This window comes from Pantherophis guttatus, chromosome 1 (genome assembly GCF_059756535.1).
Source record: "Pantherophis guttatus breed Tessera chromosome 1, ASM5975653v1, whole genome shotgun sequence".
In the NCBI taxonomy this organism is placed as follows: Eukaryota; Metazoa; Chordata; class Lepidosauria; order Squamata; family Colubridae; genus Pantherophis; species Pantherophis guttatus.
The window spans coordinates 17,606,356-17,620,958 of NC_142063.1; the positions used below are offsets into that span (position 1 = coordinate 17,606,356).

At 42.4% G+C, this 14,603-nt stretch overlaps 1 protein-coding gene across 1 annotated transcript in view; it reads left to right on the forward strand.

Moving 5' to 3' along the window:
- Positions 1 to 4,181: 4,181 nt before the first annotated feature.
- MYO1F (myosin IF) overlaps positions 4,182 to 14,603 on the forward strand; it is an 85,383-nt gene continuing 74,961 nt past the window's right edge. Inside the window, exon 1 of the mRNA XM_034437755.3 lies at positions 4,182 to 4,364. Coding sequence (XP_034293646.2) covers positions 4,362 to 4,364 — 3 coding nt within the window. The 5' untranslated portion in view covers positions 4,182 to 4,361. The remainder of the gene's footprint in view (positions 4,365 to 14,603) is intronic.

Here is a 14,603-nt window from a genome sequence, read left to right on the forward strand (position 1 = left end):
GGAAGGCTGAGTCAACCTTGATCCTGGTGAGATTCAAACTGCCAAATTGCAGGCAGCCGGCAGTCAGTAAAAGTAGCCTGCAGTACTGCACTCTAACCACTGTACCATCATGGCTCATTTTTTAAAAATGAGAAACATTTTTTAAAAAATTTAAAAGACAAGATAAATATATTATGATTAGAGATGGATTGTGATTGGACAGTCAAATTGCCTAATTTTGTAGGCAGTATACCAAAATGTAGCTACATTCAAAGAAATGATGATACTGATCTGATAACAGCAATTGTACGTAGAAAAGATCGGTGTTTCCAAGGTATTTTTTCAGGTGAGGTCTTATGAAATGGGTCCGTGAGTCCTTATAGAAAGTACATACAGGTAAGCCTCGACTTACAATTGAGCGCAAAATTTTTGTTGCTAAGTGAGACCTTTGTTAAGTGAGTTTTGCCCCATTTTACAATCTTCTTTGCCACATTTTGTTAAGCGAATCACTGCAGTTGTTAGTACAGTTAGTACAAGTTAGTACTTGACTTACAACAGTTCATTTAGTGACCATTCAGTTCATTTAGTGACCATTCAAAGTTGCAACGGCACTGAAAAAAGTGACTTATGACCGTTTTTCACAGTTACGACCTTTGCAGCACCCCCCCATGATCATGTGATCAAAATTCAGATGCTTGGCAACTGGTTCATATGGCCATTGCTATATTGCAAGGTCATGTGACCCTCTTTTGTGACCTTCCTTCAAGCAAAGTCAGTGGGGAAGCCAGATTCACTTAACAGCCGGGTTACTAATTTACCAACTGCAGTGATTCACTTAACAACTGAGGCAAGAAAAGTCGTTAAATGGGGCAAAATTCAGTTTACAAGTGTCTCACTTACCAACAGAAATTTTGCACTCAATTGTTCAAGGACTACCTGTAATACAATTCTTAAGTGAGTCTGGTTTCCCCATTGACTTTGTTTGTCAGAAGGTCACAGAAGGTGATCACATGACCTAGGGACACCGCAAACCATCGTAAATATGAGTCAGTTGCCAAGCGGCTGGATTTTGATCCCATGACCGTGTATCACATGTAAATCATGTGACCACGGGGATGCTGCAACGGTCATAAGTGTGAAAAACTCACAAGTCACTTTTTTCAGCATCATTGTAACTTTGAATTGTCACTAAATGAACTGTTGTAAGTCGAGGACTACCCGTATAATATGACATGAGCTGCAGTTTCGATAACCCATTATCTACAGGCGTACAGTCCCCGCTCATACAGATTTTTTTTTATATTGGCCCTTCAAAACTGCTTTTGGGAAGTGCGTTGCAGCATGCTAATGTTAATGCCCTTCGGAGTTTGGTGACATTTATACAGTGTACGGGTAGTCCTCGACTTAAACCCATTTGTTTAATGACTGCTCAAAATTACAACAATGAAAAAAGTGACAACCATTTTTCACACTTATGACTGTTGCAATATCCCCAAAGTCACATGATCAAAATTCGGATGCTTGGCAACCAGCTCATATTTATGACTGTGTCCTGGGGTCATGTGCGTCAGGATTCCAAGTAACACCCCCAACGAAAGAAGATTCCGAGGCTTGAGTTTCCTCAAAGTTTCATTTTATTAGAAATGTCATATTGGCACATCTGGGAAAACCCTAATCTGAAAGTTTCCAGGTTTTCCCCACCCAAATGAAAGTTCAAGTCCCTGCCCAGCACCCACAAGTCTATCACATGGTCCTATCATCCACCATCCAAATTGGAGATACCTCCCAGTCATCTGACTCCAGGTGCCAGGGCAAGGCGACCTTGACTCTCTGAGAAAGGAATGTTATTTTGACTACATATCACCCATACTCTATGCAATCCCTCCTCCCATTTCCCCACAGTAGAAAATGTGGCAGGCCTGAAGGTCCAAATGTAAAAGATGGCTTCCAGGTCTGACAATGTGATCACTTTTTGCAACTTTCTGATGAGCAAAATCAATGAAGAATGCACTGATTCACTTAACAACTTTGGCAAGAAAGGTCATAAAATTCACTTAACAACTGTCTTGCTTAGCAACATAAATATTGGGCTCAATTGTGGTCGTAAGTCAAAGACTTCCTGTAAATATTTGCTGATTTGGAAAGAGGAGTTTGACTGCCCACTCTCTTGTAGATTCTGACATTCCCCTACCTGGATGATAATTAAATAGTGTCCAGCTCTGGAACACATCCAGTAAGGGATCATTACCCTGTTTCCCCTAAAATAAGACATCCCCTGATAATAAGCCCAATCGGGTTTTTGAGCGCAGGGGCTAAAATAAGCCCCCCCCGAAAATAAGCCCTACCCGAAAATATTTAAATGCATGCGTTAGGGAGACAGAGCTGGAAATCAGGTAAGACAGCAAGAGGACCCCGGTCTTGCTCCATGCCCCAAAATAATAAGACCTCCCCGAAAATAAGGCCAAGCACTTATTTCAGGGTTCAAAAAAATATAAGACAGGGTCTTATTTTCAGGGAAACAGAGTATTATGTAGAGGAGTCTAGAATTAAGCTAAGATTATTAATTGGAAAAACTGAAAATAACTAGCCTAGAGAAAAGATATAAAAAGGTTATGATAGTTAATTGAAGGTTGGTTAACCCAGAGGTCCCCAACCCCTGGGCCACAGCCCACTACCAGGCTGTGGCCCGTTCAGAACTAGGCTGCGTGAGCAGTGGGCCAGCACATGTGTGTGCGTGCAACTCGATTTGCACAAGCGCCAGGGCTGGTTCCCCTCTAACCTCTCCCGTGGGCTGCCAAGGCATAAAGATTGGTATTGTGGCCCACCAGCAGCCTGCGCGGATTGTTGCTGATCCCGACGACGAGGAGGCTGCAGGAAACAACGTGTTCATTCGCTGATCATTGAGTTTGAATTTTCTCTGCAAACCTGGCTTCTGGGCTTTCTGCCAACTCTTATCTTATCTGTGGAATTTCTGGCAGTTAAGAACATTTTATTAACAGCCCGCATTTGCAAAAGACTGTGTTTTGAAGTAAACTGAGTTTGTGTGTGTTACATTCTTTGGGATCCGTAGCTGGGGCAGAACAATTGGGGACCGCTGGTACAACATCTTGGTACAATATGTTTTCTTTTTCTTGAGACAACAGATGTCCCAAAGGTGCCTTTTTCAAGAGGCAACTGGACTTTCTGGTTTTTCTTTGAAGACATTTCTCTTCTCATCCAAGAAGCTCCTTCAGTTCTGACACCATCCAGTCGGAGGCCTCGCCCACCTGCCTGGACATCTCTGCGCATGCGCAGAAGCGTCACCCACGTGCATGAGCGTGTGCGCACCCACGAGCGAACCGCTAGCAACCGAAATAGAAACCAGAGGTGGGTTTCAGCAGGTTCTGACCAGTTCTGGAGAACCGGTAGTGGAAATTTTGAGTAGTTTGGAGAACCCGTAGTAAAAATTCTGACTGGCCCTCCCCCCATCTATTCTCTGCCTACCAAATCCCAGCTGATCGGGAGGAAATGGGGATTTTGCAGTAACTTTCCCCTGGTTTGAGGAGGGAATGGAGATTTTACGGTATCCTTCCCCTGGATTGGGGAGGGAATGGAGATTTTACAGTATCTTTCCCCTGCCACGCCCACCAAGCCATGCCACGCCCACCAAGCCACACCCACAGAACCGACAGTAAAAAAATTTGAAACCCACCACTGATTGAAACCCACTACTAGTCTCCAACCTTGGCAACTTTAAGCCTGGAGGACTTCAACTCCCAAAATTCCCCAACCAGTTTTGCCATTTGGAGACCCCTGCTTTAATGCACTGCTTTTAGCCGCCACCCACCACCTGTGCTGTCACTAAAAATTGCTGATTTTCCAACATATTTGGAAAATATTTATTTAATTACTTAAATGGGTGGATTTAAGTAAAGCCATCTGCATTTCTCAGAGCATAACTCCTTTTTAAGGGGCTGGATATTTAGCACATCCTCATAGCTGATGTTTCATGTCTGATGAGTCATTTCTCTGAAGATGGTACCTTTAAAACAACAAGGGTGTTGGTTTTTTTCATACATCCGGATTGATTCTAGCAGAGGTGTTCCTCTTCATCTCAAGTGAGGACAAACCTCTTTTTTTTTTTTTTTGACTTACCCAAAATACGGAAATGAAGGGGAATTAAGCAAAGGGTGGGGGGTGGGGGGAATAGAGGAAGCAACTGTGGTTCCATTTCGCTCGCTCTCTTTCTGTTGCATAAAGAGTTGTTGAAGGACTCAAAGCTCGCTTGCTAGCAACTCTGCCATGTCCTCTGGGAAAACGTGGTGAATCAAGACGGTAATTGGCCCATCTCGGTGGTAGGTTAATCTTGGCCACCAAGCTGGAGAGCAGACAGGAAGGCGGCCATGGTAAGTCCCATCGGACCCAAAAACCTGGGTGCAGAGCAGGAGGGTGAGGAATGCGTTGTGTGAAATGTTGAGATCCTATTTTGGACCACTTAAAAATGGGATTAATGACCCATAACACCTGGATATTAGAAGAGGAGAATAAGAGGGTATGTTTCCTGCAAAAATGACCCCCAAACACACATGCATTGAGATTTAATATTGATGGACCCTTGTAAACATTTTGAAATAAGTGTTCACATCTACACAACTACTGAACACTAGCTGGAAGTTATGTCAGGCTGAGATTTGAAGGGCCTGGTTGAAAAACCCACCCAAATCAATAGAACATTCATTTTGGATGAGAATGATTAGAGTGAACTAGAACATTATATTTGCTTTCATAAATTTGAGGTAGTGGGTGAAGTTTCCTCTTCCTTGCCTTGAAATACTTTTTGATTTCTTTTCCCTGGTGACAATCATTCTTATTATCCTGGGTAGAATTTTGTTCAGTTTAGATCATGTGATTTTCAATTCTGTGATACATTTTAGCGGATAAAATAAATAGAATATTCCTGTTCAGAGATGGATCCCCTGATGTTTGTTTTTTTTCAGTTACACCAATTCTTACAAGATGATTAAATATTATGTGACTTCGGAGACTCTTATTATAGGATGTTCAGACCCAAAAATTAGAATCCTGCATAATCTAGCCCAAAAACTCTGAAATTTCCTGAGATCAATCTCATAAGATTTCAGCCTTTAGAAATGAAATAAATTATTTAATAAGGGGTAGGTGGGTGTGTTCTGTGGATGGTCTTAAAAGTATAGGCATCATGCTGTTTCTGATTTCTGTTGTACCATTCTTAAGACTCAAGAGATGGCCATCCAAGGTATGCCTGATGCTTCCTACAGTGTCTAATAATGTCAGTCAGGAATTTCTAGATTTCAGCTAGAAATCTCCTTTCATTTGAGTCTCAAATTCTTCCAGCCAATCAACTGGAAATTAAGATGTTAAAAGTCCAATACATCTGGAGGACATCAGAGTGAAGGCGGCTGATGTTGCCACTGCTGGAATTCTAAATCAGCAGGACTATAAACAACCATACATTCTTATGTTCTTTGGTCTAATAAAGCTTTTCCCAGAATTCACTTTTTGAATTTTCCACCATGTTAGGTGTTGATCGTGCTCAACGGTCTAGACTAACATTCTAAAGCTCACTGAGGAAACTATACAACATCAAGAGCACCAATAAATTTTTTTTGCCAATTTTATTTTGCAAAATTTAACAGCAGCCACTGGTAGAATATACTGGCTAAGAACATCACCATTTTAAGAAGAGACTCAAGGAGGATAAATTCCATTGTTTCCAAGCATTCTCCTGTGAATCCAATCTTTACTGAGTAGCTGACCTACTATATATTTGGGTCATGAGAATTTGGACTGAGGGAAGAGCTTACAAGATGATCCAAGAATGTTCCTTCATTAACAAAAGAAAGCTTTTATTTTTTTTAAAAGATCCCAAGAAAACAAATTGCTAAGACTAAGATAATTCTGTCATCTTTCTCCTTCATGTGCATCTTTTGTATTCTGTCCTCGGGAAAAAAATTCTTTGATTATTATTATGGTTGGATGGCAGGTTTAGCTAGATATGCTTAGCCTGGATTTGGCATTTTTATCCATCTATTTAGTTCTTCCAAAGCTCTGAGTTAGGCGGCTGTTGTTGTTTGATGGCATTAAAGGTATTGTCACAGGATGTCAGCTGTTCCAAATAAAACTGCCTTTTGCAATTGACTGATGGTGACTTTGTCAATGCCAGTGGTGTTTAAGTAGTGTTCCAGATGTTTTGAGGTTGTACCTTGTGGGCCTTTGCTTTCTTTTGCCACAGTTGTTCTATTTCTATTTGCAGGTCCCTATGATTTGTGATTTTCTCCAGGTTTTTTTTTTTCTTCCTCTTTTTTCTATTCTGCCTCCAAGCACTGCCACATCCACTATCCAGACTTTTTTTTGTTTTTCTTATTAATTGTTAAGTCAGGAATGTTATGTGGCAGTAGATTCAGTCACTTCCCCTTTGTAAAAAAGGTTTTATGGGTTAGTTTTTTAATTGTATAGCTTGGGGTTTTAAATTGGGAGGCTGATTAATTTAATTTATTTTTAGTTATCTTAACTTTTATATTGTATGTTATTTTAATTTTCGGCTGTTCACCGCCCTGAGTCCCTTCGGGGAGAAGGGCGGTATATAAATTCTAATAATAATAATAATAATAATAATAATAATAATAATAATAATAATAATAATAATGCACAACCCCAGGTTTTTCATGTTGGTGAAAACTAGACCCCTAATCAATTGAATAACAAAATCATATGAAACGCCACACATGACGTCCGAAGCTTATATGCAAAGTCAAAAACATCCCACAAGTGAGTAAGTGAGATTTTTTTTTTTAAATCAACAGAAGTAAAGTTTGGAGCCTCTGTTCATACACAGCTGCATTTTAAGGCCAGCTCTGCAAGCTAGTTTCTTGGAGCAGGCCGGGTGTGCCTTTTTGATGTTTTAATGCCTTACACAACACAGCTAGTTTAGAAATGTCATTGCTTGAGGCTGGTTCCTTGCTGGCTTTTAGTCTTTTCGAAACTGACCTGGGAAATGGCAGAGCACGTCTTTCGCAATCTCCATCCTCCCCCTACCAACAGTTCTCCTTTTCCCCTTCCCTTTACTGAAGATCTTCAAACCACAGTGTCAAAACTCAGAAGAAGGTGATAAACGAGGCTTTGCAGGCTGCAGGCCTAACATTCTCAGTGTCCCAGTGTATTCGGGAAGGTCCTTTCTGCTTTCGGCCTGTTTGTGTCTATGCTATGTTATTATCCAAATTTGACCCAGAGGAGCAATTCAACAATTTTAAGGTTGGCTGTTCCGGTTGACGTAACAGAATAACAGTTGGAAGGGACCTTGGAGGTCTTCTAATCCAAGCCCCTGCTCAAGCAGGAAACCCTTTACCCATGATGGCGAACCTATGGCACGGGTGCCACAGATGGCACAAGGAGCCTTATCAGTGGGCACGCGAGCGTTGCCGTAGCTGATTTTTGGGCCTTTCAGTCCCATCAGAAGTTGGGAAATGGGCTGTTTCCGGCCTCCAGAGGGCCTCCGGTGGGGGGGAGGCCATTTTTGCCCTCCCCAGACTCCTAGAAAGCCTCTGGAGCCTGGGGAGGGTGAAAAATGGGCCTACCAGGCCCACCGTGCCAGCACGTGCTAAAAGCAGGGGGGTGCATGCGCAGGGGCACCACACATTGAATTATGGGTGTGGGCACACACGTGGGCAACCTCCCCACGCTCCCCACGCTTTTGGTACACGACGGCAAAAAAGGTTAGCCATCACTGCCCTATACTATATCAGACAAATGGTTGTCTAGTCTTTTCTTAAAAATCTCCAGTGATGGAGCACCCATGACATCTGGGCAAACCATTCCACTGATTAATTGTTCTAACTGTCCAGAAAGTTCCCCTAAATTCTCTCCTTGATTAGTTTCCACCCACAACTTCTTGTTCTGCCTTCAGTTGCTTTGGAAAATAGGTTGTGGCTTCTTTGCGGCAATCCCTTAGATACTGGAACACTGCTGTTGTATCACTCCCATTCCTTCTTTTCGTTAACCTAGACGTACCCAGTTCCTGCAACCAATCTTCATATGTTTTAGCCTCCAGTCATCTAATCATCTTTGTTGCTCTTCACTCTTTCTAGAGTCTCAACATCTTTTTTACATCGTTGCAACCAGAGGTGGGTTTCAGCAGGTTCTGACCAGTTCTGGGGAACCGGTAGCAGAAATTTTGACTGGCCCTGCCCCCATCTATTCTCTGCCTCCCGAGTCCCAGCTGATCGGGAGGAAATGGGGATTTTGCAGTAACCTTCCCCTGGATTGGGGAGGGAATGGAGATTTTACAGTATCCTTCCCTTGCCACACGCACCAAGCCATGCCCACCAAGCCATGCCCCGCCCACCAAGCCACACCCACAGAACCAGTAGTAAAAAAAAATTGAAACCCACCACTGGTTGCGACCAAAACTGGATGTGTTACCACTCTTTCACTGGAGTGAACTAGGGGAAAATTTGAGAGCTGGTTTGGGAAAATTTAACGAGCAAAAAAGGATCTTACTCTTTGCAGAGGTTTAAAGTTGGGGCACTGGATCACTAAAGGGGATTTTCATTGAATAAAACCTGAACAATTAAAACTTGAGGAGAGGATATGCCTTCGGACACATTGGGGACTTAGCTTTAATTTCCTAGGACCACAACGTCTATGTCAGGTTTTGGTGTCGTCTCAAATAAATTGCATTTCCAAACAAATAGTCTTTGATGAAATCTTTTATTTATTAAGCACGACAATCTGTCCCCAACTCGTCGTAGCCAACACTAACTTCCTGACCCCAAACCTTCCCTTTCCGTTCCCCAATTCTCTGCGTTTCATTGGCCATCTTTCACTCTCCCCATATCTACTACTTTAGCTCCCAGGAATGTCTCCCTCCCATCCCATCTCCTAGGGGATATTATCTACAGGGAAAATAAGTAGGTGAAAAGTCAAGCGTCTTCTTGCCAGCTGCCCCCTCTCCTCCTCCTTATGTCAGCACTGGAACGAATGTAGTTTGGAGTGCTGACATCCTACATTTCAGAGGCCTACCATGGCAGGCAAAACTGTACCCATTGAAGTATATCCAATAATACCAAAATGACATGGTGATTACAGAATACATCCTACCTCTAATTCTGGGGTGAAATGTAAAATTTGTTACTACCGGTTCTGTGGGCATGGCTTGGTGGTGGGGGTAATGTGACTGGGTGGGCGTGGCTAACTTTTTTTTTTTTTTAACTTTTCAAAGCATTTTTTCTAATGCTTTGAAAAGCCTCTGCCGATCAGGAAACTCAGCTGGGATCGTCAAAGAGGCTTTTTTAAAAATACCTCTCTGCAGATCAGGAAACTCAGCTGGGATCATCAGAGATTTTTCAAAGCATTTTTTTTACCACCTCTTCAGCCAAGAGGTTGCAGAAAAAAATGCTTTGAAAAGCCTCTGACTATCCCAGCTGAGCCGCGCGATCATCAGAGGCTTTTTTTTTTACTTTTAAAAGCATTTTTTCGTCGGAAGAGGTTGTAGAAAAAATGCTTTTAAAAGTAAAAAAAAAAAAAAAAGCCTCTGATGATCCTGCGGCTCAGCTGGGCATGTGGGGGGGGGCCTGCAGGGATTTTTGCTACCGGTTCTCTGAACTACCTGCCGCCATCACTACCGGATCGGGCGATCTGGTCTGAACCGGGAGCATTTCACCCCTGTTCTAATTCCATATTGCTAGGCTGCTGAAAGCCAAACGTTATGCTCATAGCAAGCCAAGGCTCACACATGATGTTCAGTAAAGAGATCTCAAGCTAAATCAGTTTGGCTCATCTATATACTACTAAAACTCTCCTGTCTGTCTGTTTATAGCCATCTATTTTTTTTTTATTTTGTCAAGCATATATAAGATAACAGGTAAAAGTATAAACATAATTTGAATACATGAAAAGAGTAAGAGTAAAAAGGAACATTAGGACAGGGACGGTAGGCACGCTGGTACGCTTATGCACGCCTGTTTCAGACCTCTTAGGAATGGGGTGAGGTCAACAGTAGACAGTTTGAGGTTAAAGTTTTGGGGGATTGGGGAAATTTGGGGAAAACAATTGGGCAAAGCATTGTATCATAGGGCGACAGTTTTTGAATCAAGATATCTCAAGTGGGCTAAATTAAAGAATGCAGTGCTGTCGGTTTGGACCAATTCGGGTAAACCGGTAGTTTCGACGATCAGCTGGCTCCACCCACCCATCCCTGCCCTATCTGTCTTATATTTCCTTCTTTCTGGCTCAGCTGATTCATTCGGCACAGCTGATTTCCACGCCTTCGCTGTTCTACTTATCAGGGCTACCTTAGAAGGTAAGCAGCTGAGCTTCAAATTGCTGTATTTTGAACGTTGCGCCAAGTGTGTTAGGCACATGCGCGTGCAAAGCCTGCATCTGCGTGCAAAGCCCACATGTACGCGCAAAGCCTACGTCTATGCGCAAAGCCTACGTCTACGCGCAAACGCCCGGAACCGGTTGTTAAACCAGTTTCAGCCCACCACTGATATAATCTATCCAAAATCTGGGACCCATGAGATTGAAATTTCAAAGCTCTTCAGATCAGCTATATTGGCTAAGTTGTAGGCGCTGAAGCATCTCCGCATCACCACAGTCACATGATTTCTGGTGCTTCCTGGCAGCTTCCCACAAGTAAAGTCAATGGGGAAGTCAGAAGGAAGTCACAGTTTGTTCCTACTCCCACAGCTTTTTTGTCCTTGGTTATTCTATTTTTGTTTAGATAAGGAAAGCTCTTTGAAATGATGAGCGAGGAGTCATGGGTTGCCTATACTAAGCTTTAGTGGCTATTTTTGATTTAGTGTCTTCTGCTATTTTGGTTCATAGTCCATGTTTTGGTTCAACATGTTTAGAAAATGGCTTATTCCACAAATCATATTTACTGTGATGGCAAAGTCCAAAGACAGGAGTGTCAAACTCAAGGCCTGTGGGCCTTATCCGGCCCATGGGGTGCTTAGATCTGGCCTGTGGGGCCACCCTGGAAACAATGAAGGACCGTGATGCCTCTGCAAGCGAAAAGGGAGCTAGGGAGGGCTGTGTGCGGCCCTCCCAGGCTCTGTTTTTGCCTGTGACGGCCTCCTGCTGCCCTCTGCCAGTGAAAATGGAACTCAGACGGGGCCGCATGTGGCCCCCACCGGCTCCATTTTCACTGGCAGAGGGCTGCAGAGATGTCAAGCTCAATTTCATTGAGGGCCGCATTGGGGGGGGCTGGAGTGGGCGTGGCCAGGGTGGGCATGGCCATCTTGATGTCACTTGTGTTGGGGGCACCTGAGCGCTCTCCCAGCAAAAACGGGCTCCCGAGCTCCGTTTTCAGCCGCGACGGCCTCCGATATATTGGAAAATCCTTGAGAGAAAGGACAAGGAAGAACCACAGACAGGCCAAGAGTTAAATAAGACACATCTCAGCCAACCAAAAGAATGGGGATGTGAAAAGCATCCCAGAAGGGATCTCCCTAGTTTTTCCTGGAAAGTAGAAGTGTTCTTCAAGTTATGACCTTAATGGAGACTGCCCATCACAGTTGTAATTCATCACTTTTTTTTTTTTGCAGCGGTCATTAAGAAAATCTGCTGTTGTTAAGTAAATTTTGTGGTCGTTGAGCGAACCAATGGTTCACTATGGGTGCAGTTTTTCAAAAAAACAGTCCTCGTAAATCAAGAACTACTTGTAAAGCAAGGGGGGAGAATGTTCTTTAAACTTGCAAGATTGTATTACTATAATCTTACAATAAAAGATAGCATTAGTATTCATGGAACTCATGGTATTGGTTATCTGGACTACCTCGCAGGGCTGACAGACAGAGATCAAGACACATCAAAGAGTTAGAAGGCAACCCAGAAACCTAGCAAAATTAGAAGCCAATAGTGACTTTAAAACTTGAGAGTCCTTTGCAAAATTCCTAGTTGTGACTAAGAACTTGGCCCTAAACGTATTTTACAAGGAGGCAATTTTTTATTTCTTCAATGCATGCTTACTTGTAGGCTAAGTAAGCATGCATCCTGTAGCAATGGCGTGGTGACACAGTGGTTAGAATGCAGTACTGCAGGCTACTTCTGCTGACTGCTGGCTGCCTGCAATTTGGCAGTTCTAATCTCACCAGGCTCAAGGATGACTCAGCCTTCCATCCTTCCGAGGTGGGTAAAATGAGGACCCAGATTGTTGGGGGCAATAAGCTGACTCTGTAAACCACTTAGAGAGGGTTGTAAAAGCACTATGAAGTGGTATATAAATCTAGGTGCTATTGCTATTGCTAATGGCACACTTGAAGCTAGATTCAGATTTCTTCTCAAAATCAAAAGGAACCTCCTAGAGAGATGGATCCAAGGCTATATTTTCCCACTAGTCAAGTGCAATCATGCCAGAATAACATTGTTGTTGGTTGGAGAGGACGTGCCCTTGGAGAGGACAGTTCAATCTGAGACTCCTCCCTATTATCCAAGAAGTCATTAAGGTCAAGGTTGACATTTCAATCTTGGAGAAAAAGTCATAAAGGAATTAAAATATGAGCATAAAGGATGCCAACTCTTCCTGTTTCCAGACTCATACCTCCAACACAAACCCACATATCAGACATCTCTAGATCTCTTGTGAAAACTAGTGGGAGAAAACCATTGTCACAGTTCTCCTGTTGTCTGGAGGATAATGAGAGCTTCAGTCCAAGCTTTTTGATTGTTTCTTTTGAATGGTGTGTAAACGTTCTTTATCTCTATGTGTCTGTTGATGGCTGGTTTGTCCGGGTGACAAGTTTCCAGGAATTCTCTAGTGCTTTTGGATTTAATTTGGTCTAGGATATTCATAATTTCATAGTTGAAACTATGGTTAAATATGTCCGTGCATTGTGCCATTAAGGAGTTTTCATTATGTCTTCTGACTGCTGGTTGGTGTTTTTGGGTGTGCTCTGCTAGCCATCGACCGGCACATAGAGATAAACAACATATACATGCCATTCAAAAGAGACAATCAAAAAGCTAAAAAGGAAACAAAAAGACCAGAGCACCTCACCAGCAATCGTTATTCAAATAAGCAGGGATTAACACCAAGATTAATACCAGACCAACAATTAACCAGTAAGCAACACCCCAATCAAGGAACTACCAACTCAGACAATCAAAAAGTAAACAGCAGATTAATCAAAGATCAAGAAGAAAACATTCCCCACCAACTTTGACCAGGCAATCCATTGTGTATAAACAGAAAGCAATCCTCACTCTTTTCTAGCATTGATGATGCTATGTACCTAGTTGGATAATGAAACATCTTCAAGAAAACAACAAAGCACTAGACTAGAGTATGGTATGGAAGTCATTGCTGATAAATATGGTGAGGACCACTAGCTTGCATGAAATAAGGATGGAATAAATGTAGAGTGAATTGTATGATGATGATATCCACTCAGTCATATTCGACTTTTGGCAATGCTATGGGACAAGTGTCTACAAAAGTCTATTAGTCTTTCATATTACCTCTAGAATTGGACCACCATGATTCTAAATTCCACTTGCTGAGGAGAGAGGTTGCTTTCCATCTCCTGACTATAACCACCTCCAAGGCATCTGGTTTGCTTCTAGAGCAGGGGTCTCCAACCTTGGCAACTTTAAGCCTGGAGGACTTCAACTCCCAGAATTCCCCAGCCAGCTGGAAGTTGAAGTCTTCCAGGCTTAAAGGTTGGAGACCCTGTTCTAGAGGAAACAAAGCTCACTTTGGAAGGACATCATTGGTCCCCAAACCATATTGTTTCTTGACTTAAACTGTGACATCAGTTTCTCAGCTGTTTCTGTCTCTCTGCTTCTGTCTTTCAAATTTGCAGTTGATCTACAATAGCTCTGGTGTTTCCCTCCATATTCCTCAGCTGCTTTTTCTATCATCTTTCCTCCGTGTCAGATCTTAGCAGACTGGTGACACAAACATGGATCTCAACTATTTAACTGGGTTCTCTCCCCCAGCCATGAAACCACAAAATTTTAGTTTTATGAGACATTTTATAAATGGTTGAAAACATTGTCATCTTCAGAACATGAATAGAAATATGTGAAAACCCATTTAACAAATTCATTTCGCTCGCTGCATAACCTTTGCATAACATTAAGAATGAGCTCACACATTACACATAGCTGCTTGGGTTAACCATTGTTGTAAAACAAATTATAGTAGCCTGATTTATATTCTCTCTCTCTCTCTCTCTCACACACACACACACACACATATACACACACATATAAAATATAGGACAGATAGATCATGTGAGGCATATGAGATCATTGACTCCTTTAAGTGTCATCCACAGGCACTTTTTTAATGTGATAAAAGAGGGAAAATGTTAAATACATAACTGGAGAGTAATCACATTAACTACATTTAATCCACATTACAGTGTAATGCAGTGTTTCATAAAGCTTCTTGGCAGCTTTAAGATGGATGGACTTCAATTCCGAGAATTCTCCAGCTAGCTTTGCTGGCTGAGGAATTCTGCAAGTTGAAGTTCACCCATCTGAAAGATGCCAAAGTTTCCAAAAAGTTTGAAAATGAAATGAAGTCTCTTAATTATTGTCCTGGCCCCACCAAACGTTTTTAGCTTGTATCCCCCCCCCCAAATCACCATTTAGAAATCTAG